This window comes from Oncorhynchus nerka, linkage group LG18 (assembly GCF_034236695.1).
Source record: "Oncorhynchus nerka isolate Pitt River linkage group LG18, Oner_Uvic_2.0, whole genome shotgun sequence".
NCBI classification, from domain to species: domain Eukaryota; kingdom Metazoa; phylum Chordata; class Actinopteri; order Salmoniformes; family Salmonidae; genus Oncorhynchus; species Oncorhynchus nerka.
The window spans coordinates 31773683-31791180 of record NC_088413.1 but is presented as its reverse complement, the minus strand read 5'-3'; the positions used below and the strand labels follow the sequence as shown (position 1 = coordinate 31791180).

Sequence of the window (17498 nt, the reverse complement as noted above, 5' to 3'; positions counted from 1 at the left end):
TAAGATGTGTTTTTCTATGTAAACAAGTTCTATTGATTTAATTTTATGAATGAAGAAAAGGAAAATAGAAATGGTCAGGAAGATTTATTGCTGTATGTAGGTTATATGTATTTCTCTCTTACCTTGCTCCCCATCTTTAGTCCACTCAGCAGATCAATGCTCTCTGGTCCGTCTTCTATTGTCTCCTCTTTGACTATCAGCAGATCAGGCTTCCCATCCTCCATGTCTACTGACTGTAAGAGATACAGAGTGAGAGGATGTTGGATCAAGACATGTAGGTAACACTTTACGTGACACCTAGCATCATAACACGGTCATAACCGTGTCAATATCTCAAAATATGGCCATGACACATACTTAGACCTCATGTGACCTATTGCATTATTTTATGGCTGGTTATGACACCTACATAAGAGCGTCAAAACCCACAAATCCTACCTGGAACATTTACTGAAATTGACCATATTCATATATTATTGTAATTGTGCACACATTGATGTCAGACATGCACCTTCCCCAATGCTTTGTTGCTGATGAATGCAGGAGCAGATTTCAAGAGCAGGAAAAGACACCCTCTTTTTGACTGATGACTGACATAGGTCTATCACGTACAAGCCCTTATCTGGCTTATATGATAGTCCTAATGCTTCTTGACAGTGTCAGTGTATTTTCTTTGTCCAAGTAAAGCGACACAGGATGGTCATAATGCTTCATGGGTGTCAAAGTGTATTTTCTACAAGTTACTTAAAATATCATAAACAAAAACGACTAAAGAATTCATTACAACTAAGAATGTAAGGAACTTCTTGGCAGGGAAAAAACACAATTGAATACATGTGGGTGCCATACAATAATGTAATATAGGTCACAACATGTGTACAGTTTTATGACATGGATTAGACCGTGTCAAAATGTGTTATGTAAAGTGTTACTGAAATCGGATATATGGAGCATCTTCTGATTGGGCAATGAGGGATTGCTAGGAGTACTATGCAAACACGTTAGTTGATTTGATTACTTGACACTCTTTAATGGTTTGATCATTCAAAGGCATGGTTCCACACATAGGACAAAATTAATCAAGACCTGGGCCCGTATCCACAGAGTCTGAGTTGAAGTGCTGATCGGGTATCAGACCTGATCGTCTTATTCATTATGAACTAAAAGACAAAACTGATCCTAGATCAGCACTCCTACTCTGAGAGGCTTTGTGGATATGGACCCTGACCTAATACCATACAGACAGTAGTTCACAGTGGGCTCACCTCAATGAGACTGTGTGTGGTCCTGTGCTGCTCAGCTGGTTCCTCTGTGGGTTCAGGAGGAGGTGTAGTCTGGTTGTCCTCCATGACCATGGTCCCCTCAGGGTTCCCCAAACCCTCCTCCTTTACCAGCTGCACCTCTGGATCTTCTTCCTCCTCCTGGAAGAGACAGGTGATACAGATCACACAGACATACACTCCCTCAGGTACGTACACACAGATAATAAACATATTCAACATGGAGTGTTTACCCATCTCCACTACATGAGACCTGTACTGTAGTTATAATTATTTTGCTGTTGTAAAACCAATCATGTAGAAATAAATATGATGTTGTGGGTAAAAATAAGTCAGCTCATCAGACTAAACCTGACTAAACTATTTTGACGTGTGCAGTAGGTGTTTGTTAGTGTGTGGGTATATTTAGTAAGTCTATAATGGTTATAAAGTGCTGTCTTATTTTTCTTGAGCCACAGTATTTTCCCCAACTAGTCAAATGTATTCATCTGACTTCCCTTTTACCTCCTGCACAGCCAGTAAACATTCCCCATTTTGAGTTTATTGGTCACATCCTCTGCATCCATTTTGCTGTCACATGAGTTACAGCATTCAGTTTGTTATAACCTATTTATTGATGCGATTATGATATGCTATGCTATAGGTCAGGCCCTATTTGTCGCATGCATGCGAGGCATACATGTGTCACAAAGACAGAAAGGGTTGAGGGAATAGGGAATGTTTTTCCTAAACAAATTAGATTTTGGTAACATAGTCTTTACAGCCATTTCTGACTGAAAAGTTATGTTGCAACACAGACAGTGCTATACACACTGATGTTCTGTGGTCACTGCAGCAGGGAGGAGAGACAACTGGTGCTAGTAACACAGTCACTCTGTCCATATTTTAAACAAAGTGCAGCAAGTCTGAGCCAGGCGGCACAATCAAATCAATTGTGGTCGGACTCCCTCTAATCATTTGTGTGTCTTAATTGTTTCATCAAACAGTTCGCATAAAGCATCAGACAATCTGCATATATTTGATTAAGACAACTCTTAGTCGGTGACAGCCTTCGTGTTACAGGTAAAGTCTCTGTGTCGGTCTCTAACTTGAGGACGGCGTTACACTGACCTCAGTGATGTTTCGTCTGGTCCTGGGCTGGGGCGAAGGGAGTTCCACTCCAGCCTCTTCTCCAGTCTGGATGTGTCTGCTGTCTCGTGGGTCCTCTCCTTCAGTCATCTCCTGCTTGACCAGAGAGAATCTTCCAGGACCTGAGGCCTCTGCATGTGCCGACTGACAAGAAAATTAGGCTATTAACTGTTAGGGGTGTGAAGATTAAAATTGGGAAAGTTTAGAAAAATGCACAGTGCATTTCTCACAAAACTACCACTAACAGGTCCCGATCATCATCATCATCATAATCATTGTAAATGGAACCATTTAAATTATGGTGTAATGGAATTACTTACTTAGATTTCACTTTAAAATGCATGCCAAACAAAAACCATTGATTTCAAAGTTTAACAAACCATACAACTCTATGCACAAGGACTTTTTTGAATAATTTATACAGAGAATTTCAAAAACACATTTACAGGAAGAACTGTACAAATGCAAATTTTGGTATCAGAATTACAGTAAAATCTCCCTCTTTTTTTTATGCAACCATGTTTTCCAAAAACTTAAATATCTGCTCTGACTTAAGATTCAAAGATGTCTGCAGAAATAATGGGGTGTCAGCTATGACATGACACGCTGAGTTTGAAGAAATGTATTTTGGTTATTGAACTACAGTAGGTGAAGTTAACAGAATTACATCATGGGTCCCTGATCTGTACTATACAAAAATGCATAATTATGGGTATGAATATCATTCTCTTCATTATGATGTATCCTGAATAGGTACACAAAAGGTAGAGAAATATGTAATATCTGTATTTTGCATATTTGGTTATTATTCTACACACTGGCTATTATTCTAATGAGCTCCACCCCAAAACAAGACCACCTTTGGTTGATCAGGACCAGACAAAATTTGAAACCATCAGACGTCTGTTTCACAAGTTTGGACATCGAAGTACAGTACATTACTGTACTCTAGTGTGTTCTACTGTAGTTTTCCCACGGCAGTCATTTGGCGGTTCGCCACGGCAAAATAATTTATCCCACGGCAAAAAAATATGCCACATGAAAAAGGCGCACATTGAAGATGCTAGAACAATTCACATTTAATTTCCTCTACAAACAAAACGAGTAATGACGAACAAAACCAGGCATTCCCATACTAGAATAGCTTATCTATTTACTAGTCGGCTTGTTGCGCGTACTATTCGAGAGAAATATTCCTATTAAGTAGGATTGGGCGATATTTGGGGAGACCTCTTCTACGATATGCGACTCCAAATATTGCGTCTCAATATATCGTCAATGTCAAATATCACAATGTTCAATTTAATTATATCGTCCCAACCCTACTCAAGGAACATTCAAGTTGCGACTTGCGAGTACCAGAGGGGGAAACAAGCAGTCAATGCACAACTCAATTCATAAAGCAATCGCAGGGGGAAACTGTTTTAATGGCCTTTGTTAAAAAGAGGGGGTTCCCAGCTTTCCATTCCTACTTTATTTATTTCTCAACTCTTAAATATGCGCGAACTGCACCATTTTGAAACAGAGTTTTTAGCAGTGGTACTTGTTACTGCTTCACAATGAGTCCATAGGGGAGAGTGGGGCTGAATGTAACACGGATCAATTGTAGGGTAACATTGGGTAAAAACCCAACCTACCTCAATTTTTGTTGATTGGCTTAAATTGTTATGAGACAGATGTTTTTGTTGAGAAAGAGTAGTGGCATCCAGGGAAAGTAATTGTAACAAAGTGGTTTCTGTGAAAAGTACAGGCAGGGGAGCGATTACCCCTGGCGGCATTTTACCCCAAGTTACCCTAACAGGTACGCCCGCAAATATAGAAAATGCGCTGTACAGTTCACTTTCTCTTAAATATTCTGAATAATTATGTCTTTCTTCAACATTTAGGCTATTCATTTATTTGAATATTTAGGCCTTTTGAACAGCATGTGATGATTTGCTCTCTCGTCACGTCAAACCACCGTTCTCCAGATCCTAGAAAATGTCCATATGCACAAAAAGCTTATTTGTCTAAAATGTTGTGCACAAATTTGTTTACATCCCTGTTAGTGAGCATTTCTCATTTGCAAAGGTAATCTATCCACCTGCCAAGTGTTGCATATCAAGAAGCTGATTAAGCTTCATTACAAAGGTGCACTCCAATAGTTTCCAATAGTGCAGTTTCGTCACAACACAATACCACAGATGTCAAGTTTCAAAGGAGCATGCAATTGGCATGCTGACTGGAGGAATGTCCACCAGAGCTGTTGCCCGAGATTTGAATGTTAATTTCTCTACAATAAGCTGCCTCCAACATCGTTTTAGACAACTTGTTAGTATGTCCAAACGCAGACCACGTGTAATGACTCCAGCCCAGGACCTACACATTTCGGCTTCTTCACCTGTGGGAAGCCTCCCGGACAGCTGATGAAACTGTGGGTTTGCACAACTTTAGAACTTCTCCACACAAACGGTCAGAAACCTTCTCAAGGAATGTCATCTGCGTGCTCCTCTTCCTCACCATATTCTCATCTTTGATGGCCACTGGCACGCTGGAGAAGTGTGCTCCCACGGATGAATCCTGGTTTCAACTGTACCGGGCAGATGGCGTTGTTTGGGCAAGCAGTTTGCTAATGTCAACATTATGAAGAGTGCCACATGGTGGCAGTGGGGTCATGGCATGGGCAGGCGTAAGCTACAGAGAATGAACACAATTGCATTTTATCAATGGCAATTTGAATGCACAGTGATACCGTGACAATGTTCCAGTTCTTCCATGCCCTGCATACTCAGACATATCACCCATTGAGCATGTTTGGGATGCTCTGAATCAACGTGTACAACAGCGTTTTCCAGTTCCTGCCAATATCCAGCAACTTCGCACAGCCATTGAGGAGTGGGACAACACTCCACAGGCCACAATCAACTGCCTGATCAACTCTATGCGAAGGAGATGTTGTGCTACAAGAGGCAAATGGTGGTCACACTGGATACTGACTGGTTCTGATCCACGCCCCTGCCTTGTTTTTAAAAAGGTATCTGTGACCAACAGATGCATGTCTGTATTCCCAGTCATGTGAAATCCATAGATTAGGGCCTAATGAATTTAATTCAATTGACTGATTTCCTTATATGAACTGTAACTCAGTAAAATCTTTGATATTTTTGTTCAGTGTATAAACTGCATTACACTTATGAGTGCACCACTCGTTTGTGCTATTAGAAGTAACAAACTCAAGGACTATTTCATTTGTTTATAAGAAAGAATGTGCTTTATTTTACAAGTTTAATTCATTGCAATAGGCTACCTGTTGGTTTGGCATGGGCCTCAGATCCTCAAAAAGGTTCTACAGCTGCACCATTGAGAGCATCTTGACTGGCTGCATCACTGCTTGGTACGGCAACTGCTTGGCATCCGACCCCAAGGTGCTACAGAGGGAAGTGCATACAGCGCAGTACATCACGGGGGCCGAGCTCCCTGCCATCCGTTGGTGTCGGGCAAGCAGTGTTGCTAGCGCACGCACTTCACACCTCATGCAATCGGTCATTGCATTGGTTAGTCCCGTTTTGGAGTCATGCTATATTCGGAAAATTATCCATTCTATTGCTTAACCAATAATTGTAGCAATTATGATTTATGTTTGTCTATCGGATTTCCTTTTAGTGTATTTTACAATGATCTAGCCACGTATCCGCTTAGTTTGCATCGTGTGTGCATCGGTATGGTTTCTCTCCAACTGGGTGTGCCGGGGGATATTGTGGGTATATAAGCCCCGTTCTTTACCATTATCAGTAGAACTGCTGTGAAGATAGCAACATGTTAAGTTCTCTAAACAAATTCTCAGTCGAGTGAGGTTTGTTGGCCCGTTATAGGCTTTATGCGTTTTGCCTTTCAGTTGCTATTGCATGATTTTGCCCTTTGTCGACTGCAAAAGGCTACCAGGACGTAATTGTTGGATAAATTCCGAGCCATTTTTGTAAATATTCACCTTGTAAAGTGCACTTGTAAATAAAACCTTACATTTTGGACCATATTTTTTTTCAATGGTTCTCTTGTGCTCAAACTCTCCTGTTAGACTGCCGGATCCCGTGATATCTTAACACAGTAGTTGAAACAAAAAACAATTGTGTAGCCTATTTGGCGCGTGTACAGTTAGGCCCTAAAGCTTGGCTTATGCATATAATAAAAGAAAGAAGCCTATAGATATGAATGGCACATGTATGGATTTATGCATTGTTTTCTCTTCTATCAACCCACCCATACAATATTCCATGACACTAAATCCACCCGCCCCCGCGGAATGCGGATATAACCGCGAGCAATGTGGTTATGAGTCAACTCGCACATCACTAGCCTATATTATATTCACTGTTTATGCAAGTTTTTTGGGCCATGAAATTAATTAATATGATGTTAGAATGCTGAAGCAGCAGCTACTCTTCCTGGGGATCACACAAAACACAGTGCATAAGGAAAGTATTCAGACCCCTTCGCCTTTTCCACATTTTGTTAGACGTATTCTGAAATGGATTAAATTGTTTTTCCCCCTCATCAATCTATACACAATACCCTATAATGACAAAGCAAAAACTGGTTTTTAGAAATGTTGGTAAATGTATTAAAAATAAAAACTGAAATGTAACATTTGCATAAGTATTCAGACCCTTTACTCAGTACTTCTTGAAGCACTTGACAGCCTCAAGTCTTCTTGGGTATGACGCTACAAGGCTGGCACACCTGTATTTGGAGAGTTTCTCCCATTCTTGTATGCAGATCCTCTCAAGCTCTGTCAGGTTGTATGGGGAGTGTCGCTGCACAGCAATTTTCAGGTCTCTCCAACGATGTTTGGTCAGGTTCAAGTCCGGGCTCAAGTCCGGGCTCTGGCTGGGCCACTCAAGACATTGAGACTTGTCCCAAAGCCACTCCTGCATTGTCTTGGCTGTGTGCTTAGGGTCGTTGTCCTGTTGGAAGGTGAACCTTCGCCTCAGTCGGAGTGCTCTGGAGCAGGATTTCATCAAGTATCTATATACTTTGCTCCGTTAATATTTTCCTCAATCATGACTAGTCTCCCAGTCCCTGAAAAACATCCCCACAGCATGATGCTGCCACCACCATGCTTCACCGTAGGGTTGGTGCCAGGTTTCCTCCAGATGTGATGCTTGGCATTCAAGCCAAAGAGTTCAATCTTGGTTTCATCAGAGAAGATAATCTCGTTTCTCATGGTCTGAGAGTCCTTTAGGTGCCATTTGGCAAACACCAAGCGGGCTGTCATGTGCCTTTTTCTGAGAAGTGGCTTCTGTCTGGCCACTACCATAAAAGGCCTGATTGGTGGACTACTGCAGAGATTGTTGTCCTTCTGGAAGCTTCTCCCATCTCCACAGAGGAGCTCTGACAGTGACCATCGGGTTCTTGGTCACCTCTCTGACCAAGGCCCTTCTCCCCCAATTGCTCAGTTTGGCCTGGCAGCCATTTCTAGGAAGAGTCTTGGTGGTTCAAAAATGTCTTCCATTTAAAAATAGAGGCCACTGTGTTATTGGGGATCTTCAATGCTGCAGAAATATTTTGGTACCCTTCCCCAGATCTGTGCCTCGACACAATCCTGTCTCGGAGCTCTACGGACAATTCCTTCGACATCACAGCTTAGTTTTTTCTCTGACATGCACTGTTAACTGTGGGACCTTGTTTAGACAGGTGTGTGCCTTTCCAAATCATATCCAATCAATTTAATTGACCACCGGTGGACTCCTTGATGTTTCTACTTCATTGGATGATTAATGTTAACAGAATGCACCTGAGCTCAATTTTGAGTCTGAGAGCAAAGGGTCTGAATACTTACGTAAATAAGATATGTTTTTTTATTTTTAATACATTTGCAAAAATATCTAAACTTGTTTTCGCTTTGTAATTATGAGGTATTTTGTGTAAATTGATTAGGGGAAAATTGTATTTAATCAATATTAGAATGAGGATGTAATAACAGTGGGAAAAAGGGGAAGGGGTCTGAATACTTTCCGAATGCACTGTACATGTAAGCAAGTGAATAGCTAAGGAAAGCATTGCTGAAATAAACCGTCCACATTTGATTTACAAAGTAACACATTTTTTACATAACACTATTACACTAACCTCTATCACAATAACATGCTGGGTTGAGGTTCCACTCCCCTCATCAACAGTGATTGGTTGGTCATCTCGCCATGTATTGTGTCCCACTGGCTTCACAAAGCCCCTGTGGCCTCCAGTGAGTTGTCCTTCACCTGAGAGAGTGATTGGGGGAAAAGAGGTGGATAGGTTAACTATGGTCATTGCTCAACAGTACACGAATGACACTGTCTAGAATTGGCCAGGATGTAAGGTAACACTTCTCATAACTTCTTGGTATACTATTTATTGAACGAAATGCAGTAAATGAAGAAACTAGTTAGAATGTGATATTGTTGTGCTATTGTTGTGCAAGACGGCTTAGTAATCAGGGGGATTATTGCATACCATCTAAAAAAACTGACCAAGACCCAATTCCGGTTAACCACATCTGTGGTAAACAAGTCGCGCATATGGGAAAGGGCCTACCTCTTGCCATTCCTCTGTATCGGTCGAGGTTCTTGACACTTCTGGGACGACTGGCGAGGACGCGCTCCCGTGATACCTTCAGTTCCAGTAGCTGTAGTTTCCTCCGCATTGCCCTGTTTTCTTTCTGGCTTTGAGTGATTTCCAAACGAAACACTGCATAGTCGTCGTCTACGAGTTTACAGATCTCTGCCACGGCTGCATTCGCTAGCACCTCCATGATGGAGGCTATTTGAGTGTGAAAAACCATACATTGATCCATTGTTCGCTAGCTAACGTTAGTAGTTACCGAGAACAATTATCAACCAAGTCCAGTCTCCAACGTGTATTACATACTACCTGGTGTATGTTATGCTGTTAAATGTGTCATATTTTGAATTACAATGTGTTAATGCACGGCTAAATACCGACAAACGCTAATGTGGAAATTATTCTTGGTCACTGTTCACTTCCGTTTATACTGAAGAGAAAGGATCTTATTGGTTGGCATTGTGGCTGAAAGGGTGTGGTTGAATGTTTAAGTTATGCGCGCTGTTTTTTTTACGGTACTGCTTATTACATTACAAATCAAATGTACTATGATCATTATATTTCAAGCTCAGCTAAAGAATGGATCCCAGATATCCCCTGCGTAAAACTCAAATCGTAGTGGTGTGGCTTATCTCCACTGTGGACACTCCTATGTCTGTTAACATTAGTCAGGAAGGAGAAGGTCTTGTATCATAGTTTACACTTGTAGGGCCTCTCCTTGGTGGGAACGGTCTGGTGCTCCTTCACATACTGTAGTTTGTGTTAGCAAAGCACTTCCCACACGTGAGGCAGGCATATGGCTTGTCAGTGTCCATCCTAATGCTTAGCCTCCCACATTGTGACCCAATGACACCAGAGGTAGAAGCAGGAGCCACCACCCTCAGGTTGTTAGTCTTTGAGCTCCCTCCTTGACATCTAGCCATTGTTTGGGTGTTGTTGGGATTGTGTGCTGTGTTGTAGGCTAGGTGCTTCTTCTGGTGAGTGCTCAACCCGACCCTGTCTGTATTGGTGGGGTAACCATGAGGCAACTGAGGAAGGCTAGACTTGAACCCAGTCACCAGGCATTAGACAAGATCCTGAAGGAGAAGAAAGGCTTCCTGTTAGACTCCCACCACCCTCTGTGAAGGCTAAAGCCAAAGATGACCTGCTCAGTTCATCATGGATACTGTGGTGTTTGCATCATAGGAACAGGAGGGTCTTCATCACTGCACTGAGACTGTGAAGAGAATGTTCTGGGCTGCAGACTGGATCCCTGACTGGAACCTCAGTCACTCTGATGACCACCAGGACTGAGGTTGTTCGGTCCACCTGTCCACTGGTTGTGTTCTCTGTGGTGGTGGAGTCTCTGTCCCTCACGGTTGGGACCTGGTTCAGACTCGGGAATGAAAAGGGACGGCTCCTGATCCAGGGTCCTGATTCGGGGCCAGTGTTTGTGACCAGCCGCTTCAGAGGTCCAGTCTCTCCCGCCTTCAACACTGGATATCAGTAGGTCCTCATTGACTGTAAACAGAAATTTAACTGAAAAGCATAAAAGTTTATAAGAAACTCTTTGCTGTTCACACAGACACATGATATTATAAAATGTTAACTGTCAAGCCCCATCTTGAACACTGTGATTTAAGTACCTAACAATATTGAGCTATTGGAGTTTATTATGGGGGGGATGTCAATGTGTTGATTCAAGAATTAAGTATGTTTCGGTTCGACTGAGAGAAGGGAAACTCAGTCTTTGTAATGATAAAAAATAACCGAGTCAATCAGCACAGAGTCAATTTTGTATTTAACTTCAACGAAATGGTCATATACTCACATAATGTTAAGTATAGTACTTTTATTGCACAAAGTGATACGTGACAAGTAGAATAACTTTTATCACAAGCTGGTACCTGACTTGCCTAGTTTAAAAAAAAGAAAGAGAAAGAACCCTAATTGCTCCAGGGTCGCCATCAATAATGGCTGATCCCTGGTCGTGACCCCAGGCCCCAAGGGTGTCCCCCCTCCTGTCACTTTTCATTAGTGAATAATCTTTAGACACCATCACATCAACCATCACCATATCATCTACTCTGCCTCATCATACTCATTCTTTCCTCAGTTCACCTCATCCAGTTCCCTACTACATCCTAAACTAACGTAATTGATGACAAACTAACTAGTACTACTAGTACTATATTACATCACTATACACTACTGTTGTGTGCATTTTCTGCTGATGTATCCTGAATCTACTCTCTGTGTACCTCTTCCCGCAGTGCGTGCAGGTGAATGGCCTCTATCCCGTGTGGACCTTCAGGTGCATCTTCAGCTGGTGCAGGTGTAAGAACACCCTTTCACACCGGGGGCAGCTGTAGGATTTCTCCCATGTGAACCCTCTGGTGTCTCTTCAGATTGAACAAGTGGGAGAAACTAGCCTGGCACAGGTGGCAGCCAAACTGTTTCTCCTTTTTTTGGCATTATTTAGTATGGTCAGGGCGTGAGTTGGGGTGGGCAGTCTATGTTTGTTTTTCTATGATTTGGGTATTTCTATGTTTCGGCCTAGTATGGTTCTCAATCGGAGGCAGGTGTCATTAGTTGTCTCTGATTGAGAATCATACTTAGGTAGCCTGGGTTTCACTGTGTGTTTGTGGGTGATTGTTCCTGTCTCTGTGTTTTTCACCAGATAGGGCTGTTTTGGGTTTTCACATTTATTGTTTTTGTTAGTTTGTTCATGTGAAGTGGTTTATTAAAACATTAATCAAAATAACCACGCTGCGCTTTGGTCCGCCTCTCATTCAGATGAAGAAAACCATTACAATGACGGCCTGATTCACGCAGTCTCCTCTGAACAGTTGATGTTGAGATGTGTCTGTTACTTGAACTCTGTGAAGCATTTATTTTGGCTGCAATCGGAGGTGCAGTTAACTCTAACTTATCCTCTGTAACTCTGGGTATTCCTTTCCTGTGGCGGTCTTCATGAGAGCCAGTTTCGTAATAGCGCTTGAAAAAGTTATTCAAAGTTATTGAAATTTTCCGGATGGACTGACCATGTCTTAAAGTAATGATGGACTGTCATTTCTCTTTACTTATTTGAGCTGTTCTTGCCATATTATGGACTTGGTCTTTTACCAAATAGGGCTATCGTCTGTATACCACCCCTACCTTGTCACAACACAACTGATTGGCTTAAACTCATTAAGGAAAGAAATTGCACAAATTCAAATAACACACCTGTTAATTGAAATGCATTCCAGGTGACTACCTAATGAAGCTGGTTGAGATAATGCCAAGAGTGTGCAAAGCTGTCAAGGCAAAGGGTGGCTACTTTGAAGAATCTAAAATACGAAATCTATTTAGATCTGTTTAACCCTTTTTTGGTTACTACATGATTCCATATGTGTTCACTTTTATTCTACAATGTAGAAAATTGTAAAACATAAAGAAAAACCCCTGAATGAGTAGGTGTCTCCAAACTTTTGACTGGTACTGTATGTGTAGTTATATTTAGTAAATGTGTAGTAGAGTTAAAATGGTTATTCCATCAAACTTTTAAATTAAACAAATTATTAGAATAGTACACAACACAGAACAGAACAACCAGGTAGAGGGTCAGTGGCCAAAGCCCGCTAACAGGAATATTCCAAATTCAGAAAGAAGGGGGGGGGGTCAGATTGCTATGATCGCCAGGAACTTTACTTTTAGTGTCTATTTTTAATTGTTGCGCTACTGGTGCTGTCTGTTGATGTTAGGTAGGCAGCTACAGTAGCTGAATGATGTTAACATCTTCGGGTTTTGTTTCATTATATGTATTTTATTTCATCTGGGTGCTTGTGTCAGCTACTAACACCCTGGTACTTCCCGTAGCTCCGGTTCTCCTCAGTCTGAAAAAACACAGAGAGAAAGATGTGTTGCAGATTACTCCTTTGTGGAAGTCCATAACGTGAAATAAATAAAACATCCCAGGGTTAATGCTGTATATATTGTTATAAGGGAGTGTGAGACTATTGCAACATGTAACTTTCAGAGTTTTATTGTTGTTATTAATATAGTTTACAGAGAGTGCTAAAAGTGCTGCTGTTGCTAGCTAGCATGTCTTTCTGTGATGCAGACGGTTAGCTGAGCTGCCGACTGGTGCTGGCGTTGCATGATGGGATATGTAGTTTGGTCCTTTACGGTCCAAATGGAATAGAGGCGATCTCACGTTGTAACTTGTTTATGTTGCAGTGTTTTTGTACACGAGTTGCAGTATTTTGCTACTGTCAACATTGAAAGCACCTAGCAATGTATTGGGGCTGTGAGACAGGATATGTGTTTTACCTTTCTTCATGCTCCTGCATAGAACAACTTGTCAGATGGTGCATTGGAGACTGAGGTGTTCCTGCCCTGTCTTTTCACAATACTTTTGCAGATCAACATAAAAGCCTAAAAGACAGCCGTGGTGTCGCTCTTTATTTCTTGGTTCTCCTGTGGTACATAAACCCGCTACAAATGTGTATGTAGAATAGGGTGAGATCAGATGTTACATATATTAAAGGGGGTCTCAATCAAATTCTTAAACCCAAAATTGTAATTTTCATTCTTTTAAACATTAAGCTTAATACACCATATGAAAACCACACATCAACAAAATATCTGCATTAATTTTCTCATTAAGTGTTTTGGGGGAAAAATTAGTTCAAAATGTATTAAATGTATTGTTTTTCTACACACAATACACCAGAATGACAAAATGAAAACATGTTTGGACATTTTAGAAAATGTATTAAAAATACAGATACAGTGCCTTGCGAAAGTATTCGGCCCCCTTGAACTTTGCAACCTTTTGCCACATTTCAGGCTTCAAACAAAGATATAAAACTGTATGTTTTTGTGAAGAATCAACAACAAGTGGGACACAATCATGAAGTGGAACGACATTTATTGGATATTTCAAACTTTTTTAACAAATCAAAAACTGAAAAATTGGGCGTAAAAAATTATTCAGCCCCCTTAAGTTAATACTTTGTAGCGCCACCTTTTGCTGCGATCACAGCTGTAAGTCGCTTGGGGTATGTCTCTATCAGTTTTGCACATCGAGAGACTGAATTTTTTTCCCATTCCTCCTTGCAAAACAGCTCGAGCTCAGTGAGGTTGGATGGAGAGCATTTGTGAACAGCAGTTTTCAGTTCTTTCCAAAGATTCTCGATTGGATTCAGGTCTGGACTTTGACTTGGCCATTCTAACACCTGGATATGTTTATTTTTGAACCATTCCATTGTAGATTTTGCTTTATGTTTTGGATCATTGTCTTGTTGGAAGACAAATCTCCGTCCCAGTCTCAGGTCTTTTGCAGACTCCATCAGGTTTTCTTCCAGAATGGTCCTGTATTTGGCTCCATCCATCTTCCCATCAATTTTAACCATCTTCCCTGTCCCTGCTGAAGAAAAGCAGGCCCAAACCATGATGCTGCCACCACCATGTTTGACAGTGGGGATGGTGTGTTCAGGTTGATGAGCTGTGTTGCTTTTACGCCAAACATAACGTTTTGCATTGTTGCCAAAAAGTTCAATTTTGGTTTAGTCTGACCAGAGCACCTTCTTCCACATGTTTGGTGTGTCTCCCAGGTGGCTTGTGGCAAACTTAACTGACACTTTTTATGGATATCTTTAAGAAATGGCTTTCTTCTTGCCACCCTTCCATAAAGGCCAGATTTGTGCAATATACGACTGATTGTTGTCCTATGGACAGAGTCTCCCACCTCAGCTGTAGATCTCTGCAGTTCATCCAGAGTGATCATGGGCCTCTTGGCTGCATCTCTGATCAGTCTTCTCCTTGTATGAGCTGAAAGTTTAGAGGGACGGCCAGGTCTTGGTAGATTTGCAGTGGTCTGATACTCCTTCCATTTCAATATTATCGCTTGCACAGTGCTCCTTGGGATGTTTAAAGCTTGGGAAATCTTTTTGTATCCAAATCCGGCTTTAAACTTCTTCACAACAGTATCTCGGACCTGCCTGGCACATCACTGACAAACTGAAATGGTCCACCCACACAGATAGTGTGGTGAAGAAGGCACAACAGCGCCTCTTCAACCTCAGGAGGCTGAATCAATTTGGCTTGGCACCTAAAACCCTCAAACTTTTACAGATGCACAATTGAGAGCATCCTGTCAGGCTGCATCACCGCCTGGTATGGCAACTGCACTGGCCACAACCGCAGGGCTCTCCAGAACGTGGTGCAGTCTGCGCATCCCCGGGGGCAAACTACCTGCCCTCCAGGACACCTACAGCACCCGATATCACAGGAAGGCTAAAAAGATAAAGGACAACAACCACCTGAGCCACTGCCTTTTCACCCCGCTACCATCCAGAAGAAAAGGTGATTCAAAGCTGGGACCAAGAGACTGAAAAACAGCTTCTATCTCAAGGCCATCGGATTGTTAAACAGCCATCACAAACACAGAGAGGCTGCTGCTGCCTATATACAGACTTGAAATCATTGGCCACTTTAATAAATGGATCACTCGTCACTTTAAAACCTCTACAGGATCGGTGGGTTCCCCGCTGAACAGATGAGCTAATGTAGGCTAATGCATTTAGCATGAGGTTGTAAGTAACAAGAACATTTCACAGGACATAGACATATCTGATATTGTCAGAAAGCTTCAATTCTTGTTAATCTAACTGCACTGTCCACTTTACAATAGCTATTACAGTGAAAGAATACCATGCTATTGTTTGAGGAGAGTTCACAGTTATGAACTTGAAAAGTTATTAATAAACCAATTAGGCACATTTGGGCAGTCATTTTGAACAGAAATGCAATGGAAATGGTTTTTCGGATCAGTGAAAAACGTTGCATATTCACTGCTGCCATCTAGTGGCCAAATTCGAAATTGCGCCTATGCTGGAATAATACATTATGGCATTTCTCTTGCATTTCAAAGATGGTACAACAAAACAAAAAAAATGCATGTTTTTTCTTTGTTATCTTTCTCCTACCTTCATTTCCAAACTTCAAAGTGTTTCCTTTCAAATGGTATCAAGAATATGCATATCCTTGCTACAGATCCTGAGCTACAGGAAGTTAGATTTGGGTATGTCATTTTAGGTGAAAATTGGGAAAAGATGTTTTAATAATGCCACTTTAATAATTTTCACATATCTTGCATTACTCATCTCATATGTACAGTTGACGTCAGAAGTTTACATACACCTTAGCTAAATACATTTAAACTCAGTTCACAATTCCTGACATTTAATCCTAGTAAACATTCCTTGTCTTAGGTCAGTTAGGATCACCACTTCATTTTAAGAATGTGAAATGTCAGAATAATAGTAGAGTGATTTATTTCAGATGTTATTTCTTTCATCACTTCCCAGTGGGTCAGAAGTTTACATACACTCGATTAGTATTTGGTAGCATTGCCTTTAAATTGTTTAACTTGGGTCAAACGTTTCAGGTAGCCTTCCACAAGCTTCCCACAATAAGTTGGGTGAATATTTTGGCCCATTCTTCCTGACAGAGCTGGTGTAACTGAGTCAGGTTTGTAGGCCTCCTTGCTCGCACACGCTTTTTATGTTCTCCCCACACATTTTCTATGGGATTGAGGTCAGGGCCTTGATGGCCACTCCAATACCTTGACTTTGTTGTCCTTAAGCCATTTTGCCACAACTTTGGAAGTATGCTTGGAGTCATTGTCCATTTGGAAGACCCATTTACGACCAAACTTCCTGACTGATGTCTTGAGATGTTGCTTCAAAATATAGCCACATAATTTTCATTCCACATGATGCCATCTACTTTGTGAAGTGCATCAGTCCCTCCTGCATAAAAGCACCCCCACAACATAATGCTGCCACCCCCGTGCTTCACGGTTGGGATGGTGTTCTTCGGCTTGCAAGCCTCCCCCTTTTTCCTCCAAACATAACGATGGTCATTATGGCCAAACAGTTATATTTTTGTTTCATCAGACCAGAGGACATTTCTCTAAAAAGTACGATCTTTGTCCCCATGTGCAGTTGCAAACCGTAGTCTGGCTTTTTTATGGCGGTTTTGGAGCAGTGGCTTCTTCCTTGCTGAGTGGCCTTTCAGGTTATGTTGACATAGGACTCGTTTTACTGTGGATATAGATACTTTTGTACCCGTTTCCTCCAGCATCTTCACAAGGTCCTTTTCTGTCATTCTAGGATTGATTTGCACTTTTCGCACCACCGTACTTTTATCTCTAGGAGACAGAACGCGTCTCCTTCCTGAGCGGTATGACGGCTGCGTGGTCCCATGGTGTTTATACTTGCGTAATATTGTTTGTACAGATGAATGTGGTACCTTCATGCGTAAGGCAATTGCTCCCAATGATTAACCAGGCTTGTGGAGGTTTGGGTGGTGTAGTGGGGGAGGAATGTGGTGTCTAGGGCTCAGGACTAATGAGAATTGAATGCAGGTAGGGTGTGATTGGCCTCACTCCAGTACAGTAGTTGAAGGTGTATGCGATCTGCCAATCCAATCTCAAAGAAGTGTATGTCAGAGTAGAAACTATACCAGGAAGTCCAACAAACTGTC

The 17498-nt window shown here is 41.6% G+C and overlaps 2 protein-coding genes across 2 annotated transcripts in view; both read right to left on the bottom strand.

The window, feature by feature from the left end:
* The window catches only part of LOC115145675 (uncharacterized), a 65557-nt gene that overhangs the window by 1524 nt on the left and 46535 nt on the right, over positions 1-17498 (bottom strand). The gene's annotated exons all lie outside the window — the stretch shown is intronic.
* Positions 102-9457, bottom strand: LOC135561944 (uncharacterized). Its single transcript, XM_065004475.1, has 5 exons — positions 8958-9457; positions 8514-8644; positions 2391-2552; positions 1266-1421; positions 102-233 (listed from the first exon to the last, which is right to left on the bottom strand). Exons 1-5 carry the CDS (start codon positions 9214-9216, stop codon positions 102-104), a joined length of 840 nt encoding a protein of 279 aa, XP_064860547.1. The 5' UTR covers positions 9217-9457.